This window comes from Fistularia commersonii, chromosome 1, assembly GCF_037954325.1.
Source record: "Fistularia commersonii isolate RoL2024-O1a breed Wild chromosome 1, RoL_Fcom_v1.0, whole genome shotgun sequence".
NCBI classification, from domain to species: domain Eukaryota; kingdom Metazoa; phylum Chordata; class Actinopteri; order Syngnathiformes; family Fistulariidae; genus Fistularia; species Fistularia commersonii.
The window spans coordinates 19296803-19309074 of NC_141284.1; the positions used below are offsets into that span (position 1 = coordinate 19296803).

A 12272-nucleotide genomic window follows, 5' to 3' on the forward strand; every position below is an offset into this window, starting at 1 on the left:
GTATCAGAAAAGATGGGAAATAAAAAAATATTAACTTAAAATAGCAAACTAATGGCAGACAATGGCTGCTTGGAGCAGCGGGTGAGTGGAAGAATGAGTGAATGAATGACTGACAGAACGAATGAAAAGACGTCTATTGAGAGCAGAGCTGGATGTTAAACAGACGAAGAGCAGCTGGAAGGAAGGACCCGCCAAACCTCTCCTTCACACGTCCAGGGTGCAGGATAGTGTCGCTGAGGGTGGGGTGGCAGAGCTTTGCAATGATCCTCTTGTCTCCCAACTCCTGCTCTGCGTCCACAGAGCTGGCCTTCTGCAGCACGTCCGCTGCTGGAAGGCTGCAGCTGCCGCAGACCGCTCCAAACATCATGGCCGATGCCGCCACTGTGTCGAAGATATATAGGTGTGTGAGTATTTATATACATATATGCATGTGTTTGTATATATGTGTGTCTATGTATAGGCTATATGTTTGTGCATGTTCTATGTATGCGCACTCCCGCTTGTGTCGGTCATAATGCGAATTGCCAGGGGGCGGTGTTAACCCGTGAGAGGCGGGACTTGAGGGCTTCTGTCCAATCAGAAATCCCGCTCCGCTCGCTCCTGCGCTCTCATTGGCCAGAGGCGCTGTGTTGTTGCTCGGCTCCGCTGCTGCTAGCTAGTAGCCATTTCCGCTCTCCTCCTGTAAATCCCTTCCTCCCGCCCGTCTTCCGCCCAGCAAATGACCGCCGGACGTTTCTCCGTCTCCGGTAAGTCCCGGCCACCCCCCGGGGCCGGCGACGGGGCTCCCGCGGACGGGCTCCGTCCGGTATTTGGACGAGACTGACGGTCACCCTCCATGAAAGCAGCCTGTAAACCCGGTTGGGGGGAGCGGTGAGCAGGGCGACCCTCAGTCGGGGGGGAGGGGGGGGAGTCCGCGGGCCGCCTCGGCAGAACCGGGGTGGGGGGCCGCGGTGGGCCGGGGGTCACATGGGCTCCCTGGTTCCGTGCCTGCCGACGGGGAGGGTCTGTGAAGAACCTGGTCCTCTCCCCGCCGGAGGAACCCGCAAGAGCCCTTGCAGGCCCTGGGGGTCACTGGGGGGTCGCGGGGGTACACAGCGTGACCCGCCAGCCTGGTAAACGCAGGTCCGAAGCTGAGGTTTGCTCCTATTTAACCTCATTGAACTTGCTCTTCCTTCCAGGCGGCTCCATCGCACCAGGAACGATGAACGGCAGCCGACCTTCGGCGGCGTGGAGATGACCTCCCAGCCCCCAGGGAATGGTCAGAATGGGGCCAGACGTGCCCCTTCTTAACGAGTACAAGCAGGAGTTCTTCTGGAAGCGCTTCCCTCAGACGGTGCTTGGGGGTCCGCGCTTCAAGCTGGGCTACTGTGCCCCTCTGTATGTCTACGTCCACCAGGCCATCCTGTTCCTGACGCCATGGTTGTTCGGCGGCCTCGGCACGCTCCTCTGCCAGCTGCAGCTGCTCCGCCAGCTCTACGCCGCCCTGCTCTCCGGGGCGCTGATGTTTGCGGCCGCAGCCGGCGTCCAAGCCTTGGCCTTGTATGCGGCGCGGAGGAGCGGTGCCGTGGAGAGACTCGGAGCACCGAACGTCCTGGCGGACGAGGAGGAGGTGGAGTTCACTCACTGCGTGGGCCCCGAGACCCTCCGGTTCGTCGCCCCGGGGAAGAGGTTTGGGCTGAACGTGCTCCTGCACACGGTACTAGCCGGCGTCCTGTGCGGGTTCGGGACGTGGTACGTGTTCCTCGGCAGGCTGACGGCTCTCTACGGAAGCGTCGGGGTGTCCTTGGTCGTATTTGTCATGAGTTGGGTGACCCTGTGTATAGCAGAGTATTCCCTAATCGTAAATACAGCCCCAGAAACCGCTACTTTCCAGGCGCAGGACACCTATGAGATCACGCCCCTCACACGCCCCCTGTACATCTTCATCTTCATCGCTGTGGACTTGACCGATCGGTGAGCGACCGCAGGACCCGCATGCGGTCGTCGCTTCAAATCCCGCATTATTGCGAGTCCCGCCAGGTCTCAAATGTACCCTGCTGTTTCTCGTTTCCTCTTTTAGGTTCTCCAGCCCTGTCCCTGAGCTCCAGCTGACCAGCCAGGTTCTCCATGTCCTGTTTGTCTTCCTGCCTCTGCTCTGGGCGCTGGGCATCCTGCCTCCCCTGGATGCCTTGCTCCTCTGGAGCATGGAGCAGGTGCTCGTGTTTGGACTGGGAGGGTCCCCGATGTCCAGCAACCTCAGGTCTTTATTCAACTCCTATGTTCTAACAGTTTTCAACATAGATGTACAGCGGTGGCGACCTGGGTTTTCTTAAAGGCCTCACCTAGAGATCCAAAATCCTCAGTAAACCATTGATTTGACCATGAGCCACACAATCCTTGAGACACGTTTTGGAAATTTCACATCCTTAGTCTGATGTGAGTGTCCACACAGCTCGCAGTAAATGCGTGTGTGCAGTCATGATTGACCCAGGCCTCGCAGAAATAAGACCGCTGTAATTCAAGTCTCTGACAGCCTCTGACAAAGACACGATAACACGTTTGAACAGAAATGTCCACCGCTGCTGTTCGGCTCTGAGCTCAGCAGCTGCAGGGACGTCTCTGCAGCACACATGGACTAAATGAAGGTGCTTTCATTACACCACTTACATACATTCTGCACATATACAGCAATTATATATGTTTGTGTGTTCTTTATTGCATTTGCAAATAGGTGTCTGTTGGTTTAGATTCTTTGGAAAGGCTGCCACATGTTTTTAATGGTGCCAGCAGTCCTCCTGAAACCTTGTCACCCCAGGCTGGACAGGTTGTCAGTTGTGATTTTGGAGAACTGTTGCTTGTAACTGTCAGATGCTTTTATTCATTTCTATTTAGAACGGAAAGTTCGGAAAGAAATTCAATCATTACCTTTCTCATTCGAGAAATGGCCTCCAGTGTCCACTTTCGTCTTCCTCTGCCATCCTTCCACACAACTGTGAAACCCCTCCTGCCGTGTGCGACCTGTTGGACAAATCTTCCCTTCTGAAATGACGAGTCTGACACTGGTGTTTTTCCCCACCCTTGTCCCCCCGGCCCACAGGCTGCTGTCGATGTTCGGCATGTCCGCTGGCGTGGCGCTGTGTAATTACTTCATCCCGTCGTCGCTGGGTGTGATTCTCTTCTCCATCGCTGCGGGGTTTCTTCTCAGCCTGGACCTCGGCCAGGTTGGCACGCCACGCGGGGGTTCCAGGGCGGCATGTGCAGACGTGGGACGGCGTAAAGCGGGCTCGCCTTCTCCCTCTCCCGCTCATCCCAGCGGCTTTGGGTGGAGTCTGGGCTGCAGCGAGTTTGCTCTGTATGTGAGCCTGCTGCTGGCGGCCATGGCGGAGGCGGCGGTACTGCATCACTTCCTCAGTTCGGCTCAGGGGCCGAGCTTGATTACTGGACCCCAGGCTCCCGTTGGTTATGTCCTCCTGCTGCTCTTCTCCCTTTGCTGGGTGCTCGGAGAGGTCCAGGGGGCCTATATGTTTGGAGGAGTGCTCCTCAACCCCCTGTACCCCAAAGGCCTATCCAGCGTGCAGACTTTCAAGCAGAGGAACAAAGGACTCTTCCTCGCCGCGGCAATAAGAAGGGTTCTCCTTTACCTCGGTAAGCCTTTCGAGGTGTTGAATGTTCTCCCAGCTAAACGTCTGAAATGTGACCGAGTTGTACGCGTGCACGTGCACTTGCAAGCGTGTGACCAAATCTGTCTGTATGTTCCTAGTGTCTCCGTTTGTGATGATCGCTTTCCTGTCCATGGACCCTTCGCTGCAGCTGCTCCACAGGGTCTCTCTGAGCCTGGGATTTACACGAGCCTTCAGAGTGGTAAAATTGGCGGAAATGTTCCTATTTCGGGAGATCAATACGAACGCGGGTCACGGTGCATGTCAAGGCCCTAACACAGCTCACTGTTTGCTGACGTGCAGGTGTGGCAGAGCTCCGAGGGGGCTCTGCTTCAAATGGCAGTGGTGATCTTGGTGCGTCTTGCAGCCGGGGGGACCGTGCTACCAGGGTGGGACGGCCTTGGCACTGGAGTCCAGCTTCTGTTGGTGAGGTCGACACTCTCTGGTTCCTTATTTTAGCACACTGGGGCTCTGTGTGCTTCCTAGCATATGTACGGAACAAACTTATTATTCCCATCTTCTGTGTTTTGCTGATTGTCCCTGTGCCAAATCATTTTTTCGAGCATTGAATAACACGGATCTGCAGTGGCATGCTAAATGACCCCAGGAGAATGTTTCCATTTCAAACTTGTAATAATAACAGAGTCAGAGTGGCTCCTGCCCTGCTGTATTTGTTGAAATATTTGGCCCGTTACAAAGCCTAGGTGGATAAAACCTGTGTGCAAGCTACTCGTAGAGCACTGAATGGATTGAAGTCTAGTTCGGATGTGTTCCGTCAGTATGGAAGCGGGTGTTGAGGTTCTTGTTCGATTTGTTTAGTTCACAATAAATCACCCTGACTTTTCTGTATAGTCCGACCGGCGTCTAATCGGACCGGATGTTTTACGGTGTTTCCTCCTCCCGGTCCAGGTCGGCCTCTTGATTGACAGACTGACCCAGTTTCTGGCGAAGTTAAAGTTCACCCTCACTGTGTTGGTGACATCTTGGACTGAGAAGAAGCAGCGGCGTCAGTCAGCTGGAACTCTCCTGGCTCTAAACGCCTCCCTTTGCCCGCTGCTGTTGGCTGTGGTGACCCTATCTGCCCTGCTCTCTGCCCCTCTGCTGCCCCTGTTCACGCTGCCTGTCTTCCTGGTGGGGTTCCCCCGTCCCCAGCGCAGTTGGCCAGGGCCTGTGGGTACTGCCTGTCCTTGCCCAGACTCCATCTTCTACCAGCAAATGAGCGGCAGTCTGGCCTCTGCTCTAAGGACGGCTTTTGCAAGAGGCTCACTGGGTTAGTTTTTTACATCCCTGAACGAATCTTTCACTAGAGATCGGTTACTTTAGGGAATACATTCTCTCCCCTGTAAACTGGGTCAGCCTATTTTCTGTGATACGTTTAATAAATTAACAGCAAAAAGTATAAAATGATCATGAATGCTCTTTCACAGTCTAAGGTTTGGCATCCTGCCTGCGCCTGAAATTAGGAATGAAATCTGCATTTAGGTTGTTGATTTGAAGTAGATTACTCAAAGAGTGACATTTGCAATTAATTGACATTGTAATCAGGATGGGCTCGTCTTACTTCCACGTCCTGGTTGAAGAATTTCAGAGCAGAGGGACTGACACCAAGTCCTTTCCAAGCATCCAAGCATTTTTTTTTGTAATAGTGTGTTCAGACACAGCAGCCTCCTCTACCACGCTAGAATGACATACTAAAATAATGGAGCTTGCAGGATCCTTTTGTATAAGCTGTAAGCCCCCTCCCCCCCACACACACACAAAAGATAATCACATTTGTCCAAGACATACAAATATTTTCACACCATTATCACATCACGGTCTTGGACCAAACAAATTGATCAGAGGCAAAGCAGAGAATCAGTATTAATAGACTGATGATTCATAACTGAACGAAACCACTGCAATGTCGCTGCCCCGTCCTCGGCATCTAGAATTCAGAACGAGCGATTGTGCATTTTCTGCTCAGTCCTAATGATGCGTTCTGCCGGCTGGCTCACTCTGGGGCTGCGAAGCACTGAGCGGGAAAGGACACTCCTTAGTGTGTCACTTCCCATCATGAGGTAGAGGACGGCCCTTCTCTGAGACGTGACATTATCCTTGAGCCAAGCATGCATTAGTCAAATAAAGGCTTCTATCACATTGTCACTGCTATCCGCCCGTCTCACAGAAGGATCTCATGCTGACAAAAATAAAAGGGACTGAAGAAGAGCTTTAATATTTCACGTCTCTTTAGTCAGCCGGTTAAACCCTATCATGACCTTCCTGTAGAACTGTGATAGTGTGTGTGTGTGTTTCGCTGCTGTTCATCTGGTGCCAATGTTATTGGGAGAGTCAGCAGGGCCATGCAGCTAACGTGAAGTGAAGGGGAAATGCAGCAGGTGTCTCACATATGTGTGTTCCATGATGTATACGCCATTCTCCTTTGTTTCTTTACTGTGCAGCCCATCTCACTGACACATTGGTTGCTCGAAGAGCTGATGATTGCCTCTGTTGCGTAGGTTCGTTGGCCCCAGGCTCACATTTCCTCGGCCGCTTTCAAGACCGTATGGTTTGGATAATGATTCTGGAGAGAGGATATGGCTACTGTACAGTAAACATTAAGGTAATGTGTCTCTTTGTTCAACGTGCAATCCTTCACACCTGTGATTTTCACACTTTTTTTTTTTCCAGGGTCTGGAGCTACAGGAGACCTCCTGTCACACTGTGGAGGCCCGCAGGGTGGACGAGGTTTTCGAGGCCGCTTTTGAGCATCCCGAGCGTCTGGGTTTCACCCAGGGCTTCAACCTGCACTGGGGCAACGTTCTCACGCCCTGTGCTGCGATTGCAGTGCGGGCCTACTCCGATGCCCGCAGCGTGCTCTCTGGAATCATCGATTCGCACGACAACTTAAGGAAACTCCAGGATGACTTCTTAAAAGCACTAGTGTGGTTGCTACTGCGATATTGCGTTCAAAAGCACAAGGGATTTCTTTGCAGCTGCGAAGAAGGGCCGGGATCGGGAGGCAGAAAGTCCGAGTCTTCCCAGGTTCCCCGGACCGCCTGCAGCCTGCCACCCGAGGCTGTGGTGGTGGAGTCTAACGTGTCCTCTCTCAGGTTCAGACAGGACAACTCCAGCTTGACATCCTTTGGCAACTGGTCGGATGAGGACGACTTATTCGGACCCCAGCCGGCCAGGCGGACAGTGGCTTTGGTGACTGCCGAGGCCCAGCCCGGACACGCCGTGCTCCAGGGAGGAGCGTCTCTTCCGGGCTCTGTGGAGATGGACAGCCTTTTTGAAAACATGGCCCTCTCTGCTCTGCAGCCGCTGCAGCCTCTGGGACTGGATATCGGGATGCCGGCGGTAGACAAAGGCCGTAATTCTGACGCCTTCAAAGAGAGGCCAGGCTCTCTACCTCCTCTGAATTTCACCTGTCCTGAGTCAGAGATATTCAGCCTCCCGACAGGATGGAGGACAGCACCGCTGCTGCCTTCGCGCCTCCTGCAGCTCAGGCCTTTGTTCCCTGAGGACTGGTTCAGGTTTGCCTTGGGGCAGTTCGGCCTCGCCGTCCAGAGCGGGACCTCTGAGAATATGACCAAAGCTCTGAAGGAGGACGAGACTTTGAAAGAGCTGCACGCTCAGGTCGCGCTCTCGTGTCTGATCTCGCTCGGGGCCGAATCTTCCTTCAACAGTCCCAGTTATGTTTACAGGCTCTACTGTGGAGACATGCCGTGGACAGAAGGCCTCGACTGGCTCTCCACAAGCAAAGAACTTTATCAGCTCACACTTCAGGCTTTCAGGTAAGGCCTCCGGTCAGGAGAATCTCATCATCGCTATCAAGAAAACACATTTCCTCTTAGAAGACCAGTTATTCCCTAATTTTCAGGTTTAGTTTCAAGCTGTTGTTCGATCAAGCGAGCCTTGGGCCCATTGAGTCCCACGAGGAGATGTTCTATGCCTTTGAGGGATATGAGCGGGACTGGTACATCGGACTGGTCACAGAGAAAGGGTGGCGTGACAGTGTCCTTCAGGAGAAACCCTTTCTGTTCTCGTTAGGACATGATCTTGCTATGGTACTTATCTACACACGCGCGCACACACACACACACACACACCAGTCCTTGTCTTGGCCACGCCCATAGCTGTGAACCCCTCGGCAGGATATTTTTATAACTCTTAAGCAGACAAGGAAAACGTAGGGTAATGCTGGCTGCTTGTCCACAGGGCACCTACACTGGGCGAGTCCTGTCCCTGCAGGAGCAGCTGGTGCAGGTGGGTCGTCTCAACGGAGAGGGGGTGCGAGGTCAGTGGGCAAACCTGTCCTGGGAGCTTCTGTACGCAACTAATGATGATGAAGAGCGTTATAGCATTCAGGCTCACCCGTTCATGTTGAGGAACTTAACTGTTCAAGCAGCCGACCCCCCTTTGGGGTACCCCATCTACTCCTCCGCGCCTCTGCACTTCCCCTGCCTCTGACCCCTGGCGTATCCGGCATAGACTGAGGACTTCTCAATTTTCAAGTTTTGCATCTGAAACTTGAACGGGAAAAAGAAAATCACAAAAGGTATGTCCATGTGAATTGGTTTTTTTTAATCTCAAGTTTGACCTGATGGTGCTTCATCTTAAAGCACAGAGGAAGAGGATTTCCCCCGGCGCTCATGTACGAGTTGCAAAATATTTTCAACACTAGAGTTTGAGAAAGCGAAGGCGGGCTGGAATAGACAGAAACGCACGCATTCGGCTGTTTGCTCGCCCCGTTTGTGCTTCTAAACAGCTCGACTTCTTTGCCCTTTGAGGTCCCATTGGTCAGGCACCTCTGCTTTTATCGAACTTTCAAAATCACATTTCCCTGTAACGTCCTCCCAAAAGGAACAAGACAATTATTATTTTACGATATCAGGGATGTGCCTTGGATATGTTTTGCTGTAAATGTAACGTGTTAAGTGAAATAGTTTTGTTTACAACTTGTTTACAATTTAGAATGAAAAGATCAAATACATTTGTCAGCGTATTGTTATACACAATTTTTTATATGTATCTGTAAATACTTACATTAAAAGATGTGATGTCTAAATCCATTTCATCAAATACATAGCTGTTGTCAGAACAACGTTTTATTAAGTATTCCTACACGTAATCCTCGCCGCGGCTAGTTTTATCGTGCCTTAGCATTCTTTAGAAATTGAATACTTTTATAACCTGTATCAATATACAAGTATTGATTTATGCAAGTCCTACAGTAGCATTTTGAGCGGATCAGCGACCTGTAGTGGAGGATCACTCCCGAGAGCTCTTCATTGCGTAAGAGAGTATCCATCCCCTGGTTCTCTGGTCCCATAGCAGGAGTGTAACTAGTCCTCCCTTGTCAATCTGGTATTCAGGAGGTCTTGGACTTTGAGAAGTATGCCAAGTCTGCATCCTGCAACAGAAAAAGTGAGCCTTTAGCCCTAAGGTCAAAGAACTATTGTGAATTCTGCTGACAAGTCATTGCACAGTGGCACCTCTCCACAACTTCACGATCTATAGATTGAATACGTTGTTATGACTACAGTCAGCTGTTTGGCGGGGTCTCGAGAGGATATATCGCAGACCAGAAGGGGAAAAAAAACGTGACGCTCCGGTGTCTGGCTGGTCGAACCTGACCTTTCTGCATGGCCCTCAGCTGTCACCGTCCAGCAGAGGCCACCAGACACACTGGTCAGTCAGTCAAGACCCGGGGGGAAGTAGTCATGCTCACTGTCATACACTGGCTGCCGCCGCCTTCTTATTAGTCTCAGCAAGGTCAGTAACAGCTCTGGTCCTCCAGCTGTTGAGAGACAGCTCTGCATACTTGCTGCCACATATGGCTTTGTTCAAGCATGTTCAGTCTGTTTACACAGTGAGAATCCCTCAGCCTTATTTCCGCACCAGCAAGGTTAACCATGCAGTCTGCAGCAGCGAGGCTACACATAAAAAAATGACACACATCCTTTCAGCTGTTTTTTTTTTTTTTCTTTTTCTTGCAGGCTCTGAACAGTGACTTACCCGCTAAATTCAGACCGAAAAATTCTCGTGTTTGTTTTGTCACAAGGAAAGTGTTTGTATTTTACCTGCCTTCCCCAGAGGGGTTTTCTCAACTCTGCCTCATAATTACACCTTGAATATTTCAGCCATGCCTACGGTCGGGTTTAGAAAATAACCATTTTTTTTTCCGGTGTCTTGTATACCTACCAGACCAGCTTTGAAATTCTGCACCCTTCTCTTGCACAGCAGTTTTGAGATGAACCAGGCCAATGTGGGGGTATATTGCCAGAGGTAGTACACCATGAGGAAGGGTTGCTGTGCTATCCACATTTCCTTCACACCATTTGCAATTCCCACCAGCATTAGACTCACACAGCGACTTGTTGGCATCTTGTGCTCCTGGTTACCGGGAGAGGCAACAGGCTGAGGTGTTCAGGGAAGGAAAAAAAAGAGATTAGTGCAGTTTAGCCACGGATGTGTATGCCAGTTGGATCCCTAACAGTTAGAAGGATTACCTTGTTGAGTTCCTCTGTGAAGGCATTCTGAACTATCTGTGTCTGCACAGGCCCCGGGCACACCATGCTGATCAGTATGTTCGGATAATTGTACAACTCCAAACGAAGTGAATCAAAGAAACCCTATCAAATTTGACGAGATAATCCTTTGTTAGTCAAATGACAAATAAACTGTGGCTGCAAATACATTTGTAAAGGCTCCTCTGGTATAGGACTGAAAGACATTGATGAGGGGAAAAAAGTAGAACCTCATTTGCCTCTAACATTGATTATAATATAGTAAATCATTGGTGCTCAGGTCCCAGCAGCTGCTAACTGTACCTGAAGGGCATGTTTACTCGCAGCGTATCCTGTTGCCAGGGGTGCCCCAGCAAGGCCAACTACACTGCTGATGGTCACAATGCTCCCGGTGCCTCGCTGCGTCATGTGAGGTAGCACCTGCTTGGTGAGAGAAACCGTTCCCAGGAAGTTGAGCTCCATCAGACCCTCGTAAACATTTAAGTTGGTCTCCAAGAACAATGAGCGCTGAGTTCGGCCACCGTTGTTAATCAGAACATCAATCTGAAAAACATTTAAAGAATAAAATATTGTACAGTAACAGATACAACAGCAAAGTGATAATTTCACAAAAAACAGTAGTTGGTAAAATGTTGAGATATAGGCATCACTTGTCTGAAGTATTGGATGGCGGCTTCGGTTTTTGCTGCGTGGGAGGACCTGTCTAACAAATCTAGAGGAAGAACAAGAATGTCCTCATCCCGGAGGCTGGAACGGTCTGGAGAAATAAATGAGAATGATTCAAATTATAACAACAAAGTTAGAATGAATAAAAATCAGGTCTTCGGTTTACAGCCAAAAACAGTATTTGAACATGGACGTTCATCAGATGACACTGCAGCACCAGATAATTTGGGGAAATTATCCAATACAGGTACATTAATACTTTTGCTTAATGCAGTGACAGGTGTTTAATTATTGTCTGTCAACATTTAATTAAATGTATAAAATACTATTTGAACTGTGCCAATGACTGCCCGGGCTTCCATCGTCCAGATTGTGGGCATAACCGCAGTTGACCGTCTTTTGTAACTTGCAAATAATGAAATCTTTCTCACCTAAGCAGGTTTGTTTCACCCTAATAAGCTCCTCTGCCCGGCGAGCAGACAAAATGAGGCGCGCTCCACAATGCGCTAGCTGGTACGCCGTCTCCTCTCCAATGCCACTGGACGCTCCTGTGATCCACACCACCTGCCCTCTGAGCTTCGATTCTGGCTCCAGAAGAATATCAACAGAGCACTTATCACATGCCAAGTTCCAGACCATGACACTCAGAATGGAAAAATACTTTAATGCGCTCTGTTCATATGTCAGAAATTGTAAAAAGGTAAATGAGCCGAAAGATTACTGACGGTATTGCCAGCTCTTTTGGGGGGGGGGAGCTAATTTCTTGGTGATTTTGAAGGGCCTCTTCACCATTTTTGTTCATTCTCTGCGATTGCAGTAGGGATCAGCCTCTGTTTTGAATTGTGAGACAGATTCTTGGCACCCTGCTAATGTGGACCTTCTTAGCTTTTGTTTACAACAGGGACAGGAATTCCACCTAGACACTGGTGTTTCATTTGAATCCCATCTTCCACCTGTGCAGGACTTCCAGGGTTTTCCACCAATTTGAAGTCAACCGTAGACTTTTCAGTACCAGCAGGATGTGTTGCTATGGTAACACATGGTGTGACCCTGACATGTAGCACTTTCCAGTTTTCCCAACACTGCAAATAGTAAGCCGCGATCGTGGGTATGGTGGGACGGGGCTAATTCTCGAACCTTTTAGATTTCATCGAGCATTAAGATCGAAATCCGCAGTCAAAAAGCAAACGGGAGCATCAAAATAAAGAGCACTGCCGTAAAGCAGGTGTCTGTCGTGAACCAGAAGCTAGCCTCTTCACACACACCTGGCTTGCGTCCCCGCACACTCGCCCACAGCAGGGTGAAGTCAGCGTCCATGAAAAGCAAACACACCAAGTGAATGAAAAAGTATAAAATTGTAAAGTAACACAGGGCGGATACGATGCAGAGGTCCATCTTTGACAACTGTTGCGCTTAAGTACACGGATTTCAGTTAGCTAGCCACCGTGTCCTAAAG

The 12272-nt window shown here is 50.3% G+C and overlaps 2 protein-coding genes across 3 annotated transcripts; one reads left to right on the plus strand and one right to left on the minus strand.

Annotated features, from left to right (window-relative positions):
• Window positions 1–645: 645 nt before the first annotated feature.
• pcnx4 (pecanex 4) lies at window positions 646–8097 on the plus strand. 2 transcript variants are annotated; one of them, XM_086152853.1, is made up of 11 exons: window positions 646–746; window positions 1179–1953; window positions 2060–2239; window positions 3077–3624; window positions 3740–3840; window positions 3942–4064; window positions 4548–4908; window positions 6137–6240; window positions 6309–7414; window positions 7501–7687; window positions 7839–8097. In XM_086152853.1, exons 2-11 carry the CDS (start codon window positions 1256–1258, stop codon window positions 8088–8090), a joined length of 3660 nt encoding a protein of 1219 aa, XP_086008979.1. In that variant the 5' UTR covers window positions 646–746; window positions 1179–1255; the 3' UTR covers window positions 8091–8097. The 2 variants fall into 2 exon arrangements, with proteins under 2 accessions (XP_086008979.1, XP_086008987.1); XM_086152861.1 differs by lacking the exon at window positions 646–746 and having other exon boundaries at window positions 1275–1696; window positions 1851–1953.
• A 91-nt stretch (window positions 8098–8188) lies between these two features.
• dhrs7 (dehydrogenase/reductase (SDR family) member 7) lies at window positions 8189–12272 on the minus strand. Its single transcript, XM_086152873.1, has 7 exons — window positions 12082–12272; window positions 11248–11400; window positions 10801–10907; window positions 10454–10693; window positions 10133–10255; window positions 9825–10040; window positions 8189–9033 (listed from the first exon to the last, which is right to left on the minus strand). Exons 1-7 carry the CDS (start codon window positions 12209–12211, stop codon window positions 8992–8994), a joined length of 1011 nt encoding a protein of 336 aa, XP_086008999.1. The 5' UTR covers window positions 12212–12272; the 3' UTR covers window positions 8189–8991.